This window comes from Saccoglossus kowalevskii, chromosome 22, assembly GCF_978046115.1.
Source record: "Saccoglossus kowalevskii chromosome 22, keSacKowa6.1, whole genome shotgun sequence".
Classification (NCBI taxonomy): Eukaryota; Metazoa; Hemichordata; class Enteropneusta; family Harrimaniidae; genus Saccoglossus; species Saccoglossus kowalevskii.
Window position 1 is genome coordinate 9,860,925 of NC_140662.1, and position 14,738 is coordinate 9,875,662.

Below are 14,738 nucleotides of genomic sequence, written 5' to 3' on the forward strand. Positions count from 1 at the left end.
GACGGGAAATAACCTCGAGATGAAAGAATTTTTCGGGTTTTGTACCCGCTGAATTACCTTTTTTTCGAGTAGTATTTCCACGCTTTCTTTCAGTATTGTTGACTGAGTAGAGCCCGGTTTCCCCGAAATACATGTTCTTTTTTTGCATTTCGGTTCTTTTATCAACGGTATTCGATACCCGTGTGTTATTATCGATATCACATACGGATCGTTTATAGTTTCTTTCCACCGGGGAATACATTTCTGCAGACGCAGTGCCACCGGCGTCGAGGGACTCACCAACCCTCGGTCGCTTGTGGCGGTATACATTGACATCGCCGATTTCTCCATTTCCCCCTGGAGTGAATGCGGCTTTATATCCCCGTTTAACGTCCTTCCCCCCCTTTTTTTCCAACCTGGAGGGGAGTAGGGACTCTGCCTTACGGGTTTCTGTTTTTTCACCGGTCGATGCGTCATTCTCCCTAGGTCCACGCATTCGGTCGGTTGTTTGTTTATACGATCGCCCACCGACCTGAGGTGCGGCCGACAGTGTTTTTGTTGTGCACGATTGAGTTCCCGCCATCCTGGGCACTGAACAAAATCGCTTAATGCACGATGTTTTGCACGACTTGGTTCCCGCCGACCTGGGCACTGAACCGAATCGTTTAATGCAAGTGGTATATGTGTAAGGGGATCTGTGGTTTGATTTGTTTGACAAAAATACTCGGAGACTTGAGTAATATTTGACATGTTTAATCGCACCTTGTTTTGATACATTACCATATTTGCTGACGTATAGTCAGGAAGACTTTTTAGTGTTACCAGTCTGTTTCGAGAATTGTTTATTCTGTCGCTGCTGGTTTTCACTTTTTCCTTTTGCCTGATTCGGGTTTGCCTTTGCGTTTCCCTTGTGCTGACCCGTAGTAGCTTGGTTAACTGGCTTCGCCTTGGTCGCGATGCTCTGTTTGTTATTAGCGGCTTGCTTGGCTTTAAAGGCGCCTTCGATCATCACACGGTTAACTTTTGCCGCTGCTTTCTCATTCAACTTAGAATTCACAGCGCTGAGTTTTCCGTCGAATAATTTTGGTCCCTCTGAAATCGATCGTCGCCAATTCGTTCTTGATTTCAGCGTTGGCGGCTGTCTTTAGCATAGCGGACCAAACTGCTGCACGGCGAGAGTGTTGAATAGTCGCTCGTAACTGGAGGTGACTCTGTATTATGTCAGCGTCGACGACGTTAGTCGCGACCAACAGCGGCTCTAATGTGCTAAACAGTTCATCCTTGGTGATGTTGCCTGTTTTGAATTTCGCTAACTGAATTTGTGTAGTAGTAGTGAAAAATTCTCTATGGCTTAATGCAAGAGAAGTGTCCCAAACGTTGTTTTCCAATCTACATAGCGTTGACTGGGACAGGCAATACGGGATGTAAACTTGTGGTTTGCCGAGTGGATGTTTCGTTATACTTCCTTCGGCGACCATTTCCCGGACGCATGGCTCCAGTTCTGGTGGTTGTACGCCGAGAGGTCGTTCGTGCAGGCTGGCGTCGGTACCGACCGGTGTTTTCCACTCATCAGCGGGCGGTATGACTTTTTGGTAGCGTCTGCTCCAATCGTCCCGGTTAGTCCCCAAGAAGTCGTCCTTGGTGGCTGTAGCGGTTTTCTCGGTAACTTCACGATCCCATTTGCCTCCTCCGATCACGCGTTGTGTTATAGCAGCGCCCTGTGTCAGTCGGGGAGACCATGGTAGCATTGCTGAAGTCGTAAAAGTGTCCTTTTTCGGCAGTGTAGACAAACCGATCGAGAAACGTGGGGCGTCCGCCATCGGTGGAATCGGTAGAGGTAAGATTTTCTTGACCATAACCGCACCTTTCGTGATAGCATCGGAGCGGATTTTGAATTCGGGGTCCTCCTTGTCGGTACCACTCGCTGTTGTGGTTTTCGACGAGCCGGCCTCCCCCGCGTTGCTTGTAGCATCTTCAGTAGAAAAAATCACGCCTGCCTCAGCCAGTGCGTCTTCAACATTTTCTCGCACCACTGTTGTGTAGGATTTTTTCTTTTCCGCCTGGAGAGCGCTGACACTCCATGCTTTTGGTGGTACCTCTTCGTCTACTGGGTTTTCCAAAACTTTAATTTTTCTGGTCAGTAGATCCACCTTGTTCTGTAAATGAGCTATAACACTTTGCTCATTGTCAGTCTCCTTTGGACGTTTTTGGCTGGGTTCGTCTGCCAATAGTTCGTCCTCAGCGTTGGTAGGTACCGATGAAACCGAAGACTCCTCCAAATGACGTTTTTTGGATTTCTTCTTTCCTGATTTTCCCGTTGACTTGCGTAGGCGGGAATCCCAGTTCCAAGTTTCTATCGGCCAGGCGAGGCAAACACCGCAGTTGATGTGCCCATTACATTTTCTGCCACGTGGAATGCAAATACGGTGATCATCGTAAGTGAGCATCGATATATGGCACTCTTCACACTTTCGTCCGAAAGTGTTTGAATCCGAAGTGCTGGGATGAACGGTGTTCAACTCTCCGGTATCCATATTTTCCGCCATCTTGAAACTGAAGGCGGGCTTTTGAGTTTCGTTACTAAAACTACAATTTTTTACTCAAGGTGACTAAGTACGAAGTTCTTGATGTCCACAAGAGCTTCCTGACACACTAATAGTTCGGTGGCTGTGTTGATGGGTGGTAACAATGTATTTCCACCGCAAAAACAATGATATTTTGGCAAGCCCAAATTTCAACCGTGAATCAATCTCGTGGTTAAAAATGGAAGTATGCAAATCAGATGACAGGGGAAGGACGCCCCCTACGGGAGCTATCCACTGTTATTTCGATTTTATTTAACCAGTATTATATGATAATTGGCAATTATCCCATTTGTTTATGAAATTAAAATTTCATTAACCAAAGGGGTTAGTATGCAATACTCTGTAATAAACTGACATGTATGATGTATGTGCCAAATACGAATGAAAATGGTACATAAATTGTGGAAATATAGTAGTAAGGCCAAAAATTCAGATGGCTGTTTATCGGCCATCCTTGATCCGATTTTGAAACAAATTGTCATGGACATGTATCCTAACATGTATAAAGTATGTGTTAAATTTGAATAAAAACTGAAAAAGCATGTCCAAGATACCACATTTAAAAAAACAACAAGATGCCTGCCAGTACTAGTAGGCCATCTTTAATCCAATTGCGGAAGAAATTGTCATAGACATGTATCCTAACATGTATAATCTATGTACCAAATTTGAATGAAAACTGACAAAGCCTGTCCAAAATACGATATTTTTAAACAAGCAGCCTCTCGGCTGAGATAGCTCCGCTGTTAGCAATGCACATTTCAATTAAAGAACAGAAGATATCATTAGAAAATTAACAATATGCATAGTATCAATGCTATGGGACTTGCTGTTTTCAATAAGAATTCAAAAATATCATTTTTCACAATAAATGATTGTGATTTTTAACAAGAAGTCAAAAATATCACTTTTTACTACAAATGACAAAAATATTCACCAAAATTAGAGAAGTAAAGATATCATTACAACATGAACAAATCTTAGAGAGGTCCACATGTACTACTTATATATTTAATATCAAAGCAATTGGACTTGTGGTTTTTAACAAGAAGTTGAAAATATAATTTTTTACCAAAAATGACAAAAATATTCACCAAAATTAGAGAATTGAAGATATGATCATAAAATGAACAAACGGACGACGGACGGCGACGAACAATCACTCATATGATAAGCTCCGCTCGACAAAGTTGACAGCGGAGCTAAAAAGATGGCTGCCAGTCGGCCATTTTGAATCGAATCGCTAAACCACTGCATGTGCATATGTCCCACATAAAGTACTAGGCACATGCAAAAAATGAACGGAATCGGTCCAAAGGATTCTAAAATATGACTCCGGACGGATGCACAGACAGACGCACGGACGGATGGAGACCGAACAGGAACTAAAAATGGGTTTGCACTCTTATATAAGATATTACAGACCTTGTCCTGCAATTGGCACCATGGCTTCCTCGTGGTCATCCGAGAAGCTGAATCCTCTTATAACGGTCAGCTGAGACACAACCGCAAATGAAGTGTGATCTAAAAAAAAAAAAAAAAAAGTTAGCTCACAAATATTGAGAGCAAAAATTCTCCACGTTTGTTGATTTTGACCAGATTTTTCTTTCACTCAGAAGAATTAATAACTGTAAACCATGAATGACAGATTTTTGCAGATTTTATGAATCAGGAAGAAAAGTACGAAATGTTGTTAATAGCAATGAAGAAATTTTAATACTGAATTACATGGACTACTATGAAATCTTAATCTGTATACAACATCAAATTATCATTATGATAATGAATACAATTGAGCACCAAAGCCAACTTTTGTCACCATTCAGCAAAATAGTTCTATATACCGTATATGCATATTAATTAGGTAATTTGCATATCATTAACCCTTTGAGTACCAAAGTCAACTTTTGTTACCATTCACAAAATAGTTCTATATACTGCATGTGCATATTAATTAGGTAATTTGCATATTATTAACCCTTTGAGCACCAAAGTCAACTTTTGTCACCATTCACAAAATAGTTCTATATACCATATGTGCATATTAATTAGGTAATATGCATATCATTAACCATATGAGCACCAAAGTCAACTTTTGTCACCATTCACAAAATAGTTCTATATACCATATGTGCATATTAATTAGGTAATTTGCATATCATTAATCATTTGAGCACCAGAGTCAACTTTTGTCACTTCACAAAATCGGCATGCATAAACATTTCCATCAAAACTTAAGCCAAAAAATGATTTGGTAAAAAATTAACATGAAAAGAACAAGAATGTCAGTAAAAGAAATGTCATTCCAAAGTTAAACCCAGTACACTTACTATTACAGCTAACACCATCAGGAGCGAGCTGAAACCCAATAGTACACTTGCAGACCTTTGTTGCAGGACCATTTGGCAGGCAAAGATGGTGACATCGCCCGTTGTTTACTTTACATGCGTTTGTAATAGTACTATCCTGGGCAAAGATCTTCAGCGCTTGTACATCACGAAAATTATTTCTTAAGTTAACAGGATCGCTACCATCTGATTTTTGAACTCGGGTTATGACCTCAAAGCCGATGTCTAAAAACAGATGAGAATACATTTAAATTTAGAATATGAATGAATGATTTGAACAGCAACTAGTAACAACCAAAACAATTACAACCTTGCCCATTGAGAATCTAGATTAACTAGATTACAACAAATGGATGTATGGGAAAAAATAAATAATGCAGCACAAATTTGTCCTTGTACGGCAAAAGTGAAAGTCCTGGAACAATGCCATTATATTTAAACATTTTGGACAAAAAATAAAGGGCAAAAATAAGTTGTGAACAATACTGACCAAAAATGAACAAGAAAAATTAAGTCATTACATGTATAATTACATAAAAAAATTAATCAATATTGAAACACTTCATAAAAAATACCATATTTGTTTTCACAGTTAACAATGTAAAAAGCAATATGTAAAATATTAAAAAAAGAAATGGCAGATTGCATGAAGATCCACAGAATGTGGAAACCAAAATTCAACTGTAAGGTCCTCGCTGATTGGTATCTGATGTTGGAGGATTTGGATTTTGAATACGCCGTATATTTTAGGCTCTGTGAAGTTTTGTGAGGTCGTTTTTGTTTTGTTTCCAGTAAGAGACTTTTCCAACTAAAATGCTAAATATGGTTCAATTTTATTGGCGAATGGCATAAAGTTATTATGACAAATCGTTTGTGAATTTCTGACTATTTTGTGAGTTTTTATGATCAGTGACGTTTCAAGATGGCTACCCTTATAGAGTAATAATGTGTCGTCACAGAAAGCGCTGTGTCGTCACAGAAAGCGCTGGATCGTCACAGAAAGCGCTGTGTCGTCACAGAAAGCGCTGTGTCATCACAGAAAGCGCTGTGTCGTCACAGAAAGCGCTGTGTCGTCACAGAAAGCGCTGTGTCGTCACAGAAAGCGCTGTGTCGTCACAGAAAGTGCTGTGTCGTCACAGACCTGTGTCTTATGATGCCCTACTAGCAGTTTTGGCTAAAATAGCACCACTTTTAAATTAGTGTTCATACCCGGAACTTCTTTTTACAATTTAAATTGTTTTTTAATCACATATTTAAGTGAAATATTATTTAGTGAGTGAAATATTATTTAGGAGTGAAATATTATTTAGAGAGTGAAATATTATTTAGAGAGTGAAATAGGAGTGAAATATTATTTAGTGAGTGAAATATTATTTAGTGAGTGAAATATTATTTAGTGAGTGAAATATTATTTAGAAGTGAAATATTATTTAGTGAGTGAAATATTATTTAGTGAGTGAAATATTATTTAGGAGTGAAATATTATTTAGTGAGTGAAATATTATTTAGTGAGTGAAATATTATTTAGAGAGTGAAATATTATTTAGAGAGTGAAATAGGAGTGAAATATTATTTAGTGAGTGAAATATTATTTAGTGAGTGAAATATTATTTAGTGAGTGAAATATTATTTAGTGAGTGAAATATTATTTAGTGAGTGAAATATTATTTAGAGAGTGAAATATTATTTAGAGAGTGAAATATTTAGTGAGTGAAATATTATTTAGTGAGTGAAATATTATTTAGAGAGTGAAATATTATTTAGTGAGTGAAATATTATTTAGTGAGTGAAATATTATTTAGTGAGTGAAATATTATTTAGTGAGTGAAATATTATTTAGTGAGTGAAATATTATTTAGAAGTGAAATATTATTTAGGAGTGAAATATTATTTAGTGAGTGAAATATTATTTAGTGAGTGAAATATTATTTAGGAGTGAAATATTATTTAGTGAGTGAAATATTATTTAGGAGTGAAATATTATTTAGTGAGTGAAATATTATTTAGTGAGTGAAATATTATGTAGTGAGTGAAATATTATTTAGTGAGTGAAATATTATTTAGTGAGTGAAATATTATTTAGTGAGTAAAATATTATTTAGTGAGTAAAGTATTAATGTCATGCATAATTCAATCTTTGGAACAGAGGAAACAAACACTAACTAATTTGTGTTTCAAGTTCAAAATTTTCTGTGTAATTTTAGGGTTCAACTAGCTTGAAATAGAATGTCTTTGAATGTAAAAGGTCATGTGTAGAACACACACGACAGGATGAGCTATCAGTGTAAACTGACTGCTGAGGGCAAAATTTGTTGATCAAGCTCATTTCTACATTGTCTCTAAGTTTCACTTATCATTATGTAGTGAAGAAATAACTGAAATGATTTATTACATTGGTAAAATACGTGCCGACCGTCCAATGACTTTGAAACATTCAAAGTTTTGAACAATTTCCTTGCACGATATGCATCAGATCAGTGTCAAAAGAACGCCGACCTGTAGCGTCAAGGCAATAATGGTGAATAAATGAACACTGATTATACTACCATCTGTATGCAAGATGACTGTAAAACCAAGCACTGAAATATAACATGTACCTGAATAATAAAGATAACTGCCGTAAACCGCTAAACCTTTTGGAGTTGCAAGGTTCGTTACAAGATCTTGCTTTGATGTGCCATCAACGTTACAGGTTCCAATCTGCAGTAATAAACACAAAATGTTATGAACCAATTTATTACAACAGTATAATAATTATGCACATTTTCAGTGCATAAAAGATTAATATTGTTAGTAAAGTATTAATATTACTTGTCAATGATTAACAAGGTTAGTGATTTATTTTTAAAACATTTTAACAAGCGACCTCAAAATAGCTCCACTGACCTACACTACAAGAACATTGTGGCAGTCAAGTCGAGCAACGCACACCCATAAATAAGACTTCTTCTTGAAAACTATCGGCTCAAATTTGATTTCAAGTATCAAAAACAATTGTGCTGGTAATTTTCAAGAAGAAATCAAAAATACCAAAAATGATAAAAATATGTGCCAAAAATAGAGAATTGAAAATATCGTCATGAACGAACAAATCTGACATGGGTCCACCCATGGTACCTACATACCAAGTATCAAAGGTATTGAGCTGGTAGTTATAAAAATTGAAATTGTTTACGAACAATCACCTACATTTACATGAACAGCTCTGCTCTGTCATCTATGATGACAGCGGAGCTAAAAAGTTTAGAACAGTATTTTTTGGATATATACAAAGTGGACTAAAGACAGGCCATAACAGGCTAATATGGTTAGTAGTTTAATCATGTTTGTTATCTCACAAATGTTGATCATCAAACATTGAAAACAATAGAAATTGGTGTTCTGTAAAACGTCATATCAACACTCGTTCTTGAATGTACAAGTACTCTTTTCACAAGTTTGAGTTTCCTTCAAATGGAGTAAACTACACTACGACATTGACAAGTTCAAGGTTATTGTTGTTCTGTTCAATGACTTCACTTTGTTTACAATAGATGGAAAATAAATTACTTCACTAAATGTTAACATTCACACGGCATAAGACATTTTTCGTTGCTGTTTCAGGCTATAATCTCTCATTATATTACACAAGCAGAGAAAAAAACAGTATCAAGAGAATATCGAAAAAATATGCACTCAGATTTGCATCTCCTGATAAAAAAAAATGTTATGAAAATGTGGCTTTTTAGTGAAAAAAGAAATTTACTGGACATGTGAGTTGTGGTAATCAGGGATTCTTTGATGGTCCCCAACACCAAGTGAGCACATCTCCTGATAAAAAAAGTTTCATAAAAATTTGACTTTTTAGTGAAAAAGAAGTTTATTGGACATGTGCATTGTGGGAATCAGTGATTCATTGATGATCCTCAACACAAAGTGAGCACATAAATCTTTAATTATACCATTTTAAGGACACTGTCGCTCCAATACAGTTGTTGCTGTTTAATATCTATAGTCAGGTATTCCACTTGGCCAAGATTGCCATTAACAACAGTTTGTGGATTTGTACCGTCCATCCTGCCCTTGGAAATCCTCGTCAGAGTGGGAGTAACTTCAGCCCAGTAAATCATTCTAAAGAACAAAATAAAATTGATGAACAACTACATACAGCTAAGACCCGAGTTAGGAATTTGAAAATAGAAAAATTTCCTACCAATCAACAAATTTAATTAATTTAATTGTCACACTAAACTGCAAATGTACAAGTGTGCAAAGTACGATGGTTTAGAGTTAGAATTACAAGAATTAGTTGAAAAATGAATATATGGGACTCAATAAAACTAAATTCAGAGTCCTCATTTATAAATGTACCCCTGTTTCATAATAAACACGAAATGTAAATTAAACAAATCAAGAGATGACTGCAAATAAATGTCATCACACATACAAAATATGGCATCAAAATGCACTGTAAACTCATCATCACCATTTACATAAAAAACGTAAAATTATTTGACATATTACTTTCAGCCAACTCATTACCCCAGAGATGGATCCACGCATATGGCACCTGGAATGCCAACATTATCGCTGAAGACAACTGTACGGTAATTTTTCTCTTCATCCAACTTCATCACCTGAACAAGGAAAAAAACAAGTCAGCAAAGAAGTGAAATAAAAACCAGTAATGAGTTCGCTGCAGAGAATGTTGAAAAGCCAAGAGGCAATGCAGAGACAATGATGATACTGATGCAAATTTTCCCAATAAACAATTCAAATACAATGAATAAATCAAATCCTGAAGCGATGAAGAACTTCTGTGATGCGAAGAGATGATGATCGATACTTGCCATCAATAAAAATAGTTACTATACATGTAAGCCATGGATGGCACAGTCCCCGTTAGTTATCAAATTTAAGATAATATGGAATATAACCATGTCAGGAATATGATTTTTTAACATTAAAATGATTGACATTTGTATCTGATCGTCAAAGAAGGACTTGTCCATATTGAGAGATATTGCTCTGGAACAACATTCAAAACCAGCCATTTTGAATACATGTATATATATATATATATATATATATATATATATAACATGAGATTTGATTGTGATTGGTCCAGGCATTTCTAAGATACAGGTCCAGACGCACGCACGCACATACGTACACGAAGGCCAAAACATAAGTCCCCGTTTTCGGACTGCGTTCAAACGGGGACTAATAAGCAGCTGTGGTTGAGACATCAGTTGTTTGCAAACTATATGTCATTGAATGTCCGAAAACAAATATCGCTCACTGATACCAGCTCACAAACTACTGTAGTATTGTTACCCAGGAGTTATCTTATTAGCAGCAGTGTGAACACCTAAAGTAAATCTTCATGAGCAAACTGTTGGTGTACTGATTTGGTTCATCGACCTCCAACCTAAATATGTGTTGCAGCGGTCAAAACGTTAACAAGTGCAACAGCTCTAACTTTGCGTTTCTGGCATTCACCTGGTCCTGACAATCATTCAAGCCTTTTTGAGAAGATTATGAATCTAAGACAGCGAGATACAAATTAGATTTACCTCAATTATGTGTTCGTTTGGATTACTCCAGAATATGTTGCGAGATACCCAATCAATCGCAATACTAAGAGGTGCCCCTACATATGCAGTTGGGACAAACATCTCAGGAGAAGATCCATTCATTTGTGATCTGTAAATTTCACCCTAAAATTGATAAAACAACAACAACAGTTATTTTAAACTTAAACTCTATTCTAAAAAGAAAAGTGCAAATTATATGATTTTGTTTTGAATTTATTGAAACTTTCAACAAAACTAAGAATAAAATTACTTATAAAGCCGGTTTGGTATTTGTAGTTTTCAATGAATTGATGTTTATTATTGTTGCCTACATGTGCTTCTATTGGAACTATAATAAATGTATAATTTCTTTCTACGCATATTTGCTTAGATAGTGAATGCGAGAAAGAGCAAAATAAATTTGTTTAGGATTTATTCACATAACCCAGGGAAATCGTTTTCCAATGAAACTGACCGAGTCCACATCATCATACTCCTTCTTCACCCAGTAAATATATTGCTGATCCTGGTCAAAATCCACGTCATGAATTAAGTCTGTGTCTGTAATCACTACCATGGCATCCATGGATTGCTTGGCTGGATCAAGATGTATCCCGCTGATTTGATCTACTCTTACGTACAACAGGAATGGGTCATTAGCTGTGAAAATAATTCAAAACTAGCTGCCATGAAATCGTCCGGTACACCTCAAGGAAGGCCAGTTTGGAAGATTTCATCAGTATGTAAATTTAACAGAAAACTCCTAAAGCCTGCAAACTAGAAACAATATCATGAAGAATCCCCAAATAATATTTACATATTCTACAAAACCATGTAGCATGTGACAGCAGTATGTAGCATGTGACAGCTAGAGTAGTATGTAGCATGTGACAGCAGTGTGTAGCATGTGACAGAGTAGTATGTAGCATGTGACAGCTAGAGTAGTATGTAGCATGTGACAGCAGTGTGTAGCATGTGACAGCAGTGTGTAGCATGTGACAGAGTAGTATGTAGCATGTGACAGCAGTAGTATGTAGCATGTGACAGCAGTATTTAGCAGTGTGCACACTCTTGGAAAACAAATTTAAATTACATCATTCTTTCAACATCTGACAACAATAGGAAACATATTATCAATGCTAAGAAACAAAAATTTACATTCAAACTGTTGATTTTCAGCAGAAGCCTGCCAAAGATGAAATTTCAAGAACAAGAAACTTCAAGGTGGACTTTTCATCGGTTAACTTACATTGTTCGCACATCAGACCATCTGCGTTCAGTTCATATCCAGGTGAACACATGCATGTAAAACCAGCGTCATTCGGGGCAAGAACACAAAGATGTGAACAACCGCTATTTTCACAGAAATTACGACCTATTGTAAGAATTGACAAAGAAATTGATGAATGTATATCTATATTGTTAATACATCTGACAGTAAATGAACAAGAATTTCAGTCTGGTTAACAACAATTACTCACAATGTGCAATAACTTAATAATAATGCCAATAAAGAAGTTTCGAGAAAAAAAAAATATTATGGAGACGAACGAATTTTCTGGTGAATATTAAAACCATAACTGCGAATGTATGTTCATCAATGCGCTTAGACATGAGCGTAATTAGCATATTTTCCCAAAGCATAATTCAAGTTAAATGATAATAAGATTTCCATCATTTTGATGAGTTGGACATGTGATTAAAAGGTTGTTATATTTTTTCAAGTGCAACTTAAGAAGTCTGCCTGGTAAGTACTAAAACCAAATCAGATAGCTAGTATTCAAGAAGAAGACGAAAATGTATACCTCTGATAGCAATAGACAACAAAGGTGAAAGGGTATAGTGCATCAAGGTAAACAGTGTTGCCGGGTAATTTTAACTTACTAGTTGGCTGTAGAGCAGGGTGATTGATGTGTATGCCAAGTGGATGGGAGAGTGAGACGACTGCACTACGATTCTGACCAGTGTATTTATTTACACGCATTGCTTCGTTATTCTCTCGGTCAGTCCAATAAACAAAGTCTTCAAATAAAGCCATATGATGAAGACCGCTGATGAACTGAAATAAATAATATTAAAAAGCTGTTTGATATGAGGACTGTGACCAATCTGATCCACAATAATTCAAAGGACTTGATAATGCAGTCAAGCGGACACAGCAAAAAGTTATATTATGTGAATTACCTAATTTGTATGCACAGAGAAATATGTAGCATGTGACAGAGCAATTGCAGCATGTGAGAGTAGTATGTAGCACGTGACAGTAGCATGTAGCACGTGACAGTAGCATGTAGCATGTGACAGCAGTATGTAGCATGTGACAGAGTAGCATGTAGCATGTGACAGAGTAATTGTAGCATGTGACAGAGCAGTATGTAGCATGTGACAGAGCAGTATGTAGCATGTGACAGAGTAGCATGTAGCATGTGACAGAGTAGCATGTAGCACGTGACAGAGCAGTATGGAAAATGTGACAGAGAAATTGTAACATGTGACAGAGTAGTATGTAGCACGTGACAGTAGCATGTAGCATGTGACAGCAGTATGTAGCACGTGACAGTAGCATGTAGCATGTGACAGAGCAGTATGTAGCACGTGACAGTAGCATGTAGCATGTGACAGAGCAGTGTGTAGCATGTGACAGAGCAGTATGTAGCATGTGACAGAGTAGCATGTAGCATGTGACAGAGTAGCATGTAGCATGTGACAGAGTAATTGTAGCATGTGACAGAGCAATTGCAGCATGTGAGAGTAGTATGTAGCACGTGACAGTAGCATGTAGCACGTGACAGTAGCATGTAGCATGTGACAGCAGTATGTAGCATGTGACAGAGTAGCATGTAGCATGTGACAGAGTAATTGTAGCATGTGACAGAGCAGTATGTAGCATGTGACAGAGCAGTATGTAGCATGTGACAGAGTAGCATGTAGCATGTGACAGAGTAGCATGTAGCACGTGACAGAGCAGTATGTAGCATGTGACAGAGTAGCATGTAGCATGTGACAGAGTAGCATGTAGCATGTGACAGAGTAATTGTAGCATGTGACAGAGCAGTATGTAGCATGTGACAGAGCAGCATGTAGCATGTGACAGAGTAGCATGTAGCATGTGACAGAGTAGCATGTAGCATGTGACAAGGTAGCATGTAGCACGTGACAGAGCAGTATGGAAAATGTGACAGAGAAATTGTAACATGTGACAGAGCAGTATGTAGCATGTGACAGCAGTATGTAGCATGTGACAGCAGTATGTAGCATGTGACAGCAGTATGTAGCATATGACAGAGTAGTATGTAGCATGTGACAGAGCAGTATGTAGCATGTGACATCAGTGTGTAGCATGTGACAGCAGTATGTTGCATATGTGACAGAGTAGTATGTGGCATGTGACAGTAGTATGTGGCATGTGACAGCAGTATGTAGCATGTGACAGCAGTATGTAGCATGTGACAGCAGTATGTAGCATGTGACAGCAGTATGTAGCATGTGAGAGTAGTATGTAGCATGTGACAGCAGTATGTAGCATGTGACAGCAGTATGTAGCATGTGACAGCAGTATGTAGCATGTGACAGCAGTATGTAGCATGTGACAGAGTAGCATTCAACATGTGACAGAAATAGCACATTATAATTATTTAAAAGTACAATGCAATACAATATCTACTCCATCAGTAAAAGATTGACCTCTAGGCAGCATATTTAACTTCACAACTCCACTGTGTTTCGGCAGCCATGATCACAATGCTATTGTGCATACTTAGCAGGTCTCCTTATAATAAAATCAAATAAACCCACCTGCGTACTGCCAATCACATGATGCCTATTATTTCCATCGTAGTCACAAAACTCAATAAAATCAAGACGACGATCTCCAAAGTATACTCTTTCAGTCGGCAGATCAAGTGTCAAACCATTTGGCCAATAGATTCTGTCAGTGACAATAACGGTTCTATCGCTTCCATCCATGCCAGCTCTTTCAATTCTTGGGCTGCGACCCCAATCAGTCCAGAACAACAGATGCTGACTGGTGTAATAAAAACAAAAGAATATTTTGAACATAGCATTACAATTACAACCGTGGCCATTGAAAATCTAGATTAAATAACTTGATGGTTGGATGCAAACTATTGATGCACAATCTTTTCTTTGCATGGTGAAAGTGAAAGTCGTGAAACAATGCAATAATATATCAAAACATTTTGTGCAGAAAATACAGACTAAAATTTAAGTACAAACAAACCTGACCACAAATAAAAAAGAAATTACTTAAT

General features: G+C 37.2%; 1 protein-coding gene across 1 annotated transcript in view; it reads right to left on the reverse strand.

Annotated features, from left to right (window-relative positions):
- Positions 1-14,738, reverse strand: part of LOC102802448 (low-density lipoprotein receptor-related protein 2-like) — a 196,092-nt gene that overhangs the window by 101,443 nt on the left and 79,911 nt on the right. Inside the window, exons 34-43 of the mRNA XM_085495716.1 lie at positions 14,263-14,491; positions 12,352-12,526; positions 11,717-11,842; positions 10,943-11,127; positions 10,468-10,611; positions 9,434-9,528; positions 8,854-9,022; positions 7,510-7,612; positions 4,895-5,137; positions 3,990-4,088 (exon numbers count right to left, since the gene is read on the reverse strand). Of these exons, the coding sequence (XP_085351842.1) occupies positions 3,990-4,088; positions 4,895-5,137; positions 7,510-7,612; positions 8,854-9,022; positions 9,434-9,528; positions 10,468-10,611; positions 10,943-11,127; positions 11,717-11,842; positions 12,352-12,526; positions 14,263-14,491 (1,568 nt within the window). The remainder of the gene's footprint in view (positions 1-3,989; positions 4,089-4,894; positions 5,138-7,509; positions 7,613-8,853; positions 9,023-9,433; positions 9,529-10,467; positions 10,612-10,942; positions 11,128-11,716; positions 11,843-12,351; positions 12,527-14,262; positions 14,492-14,738) is intronic.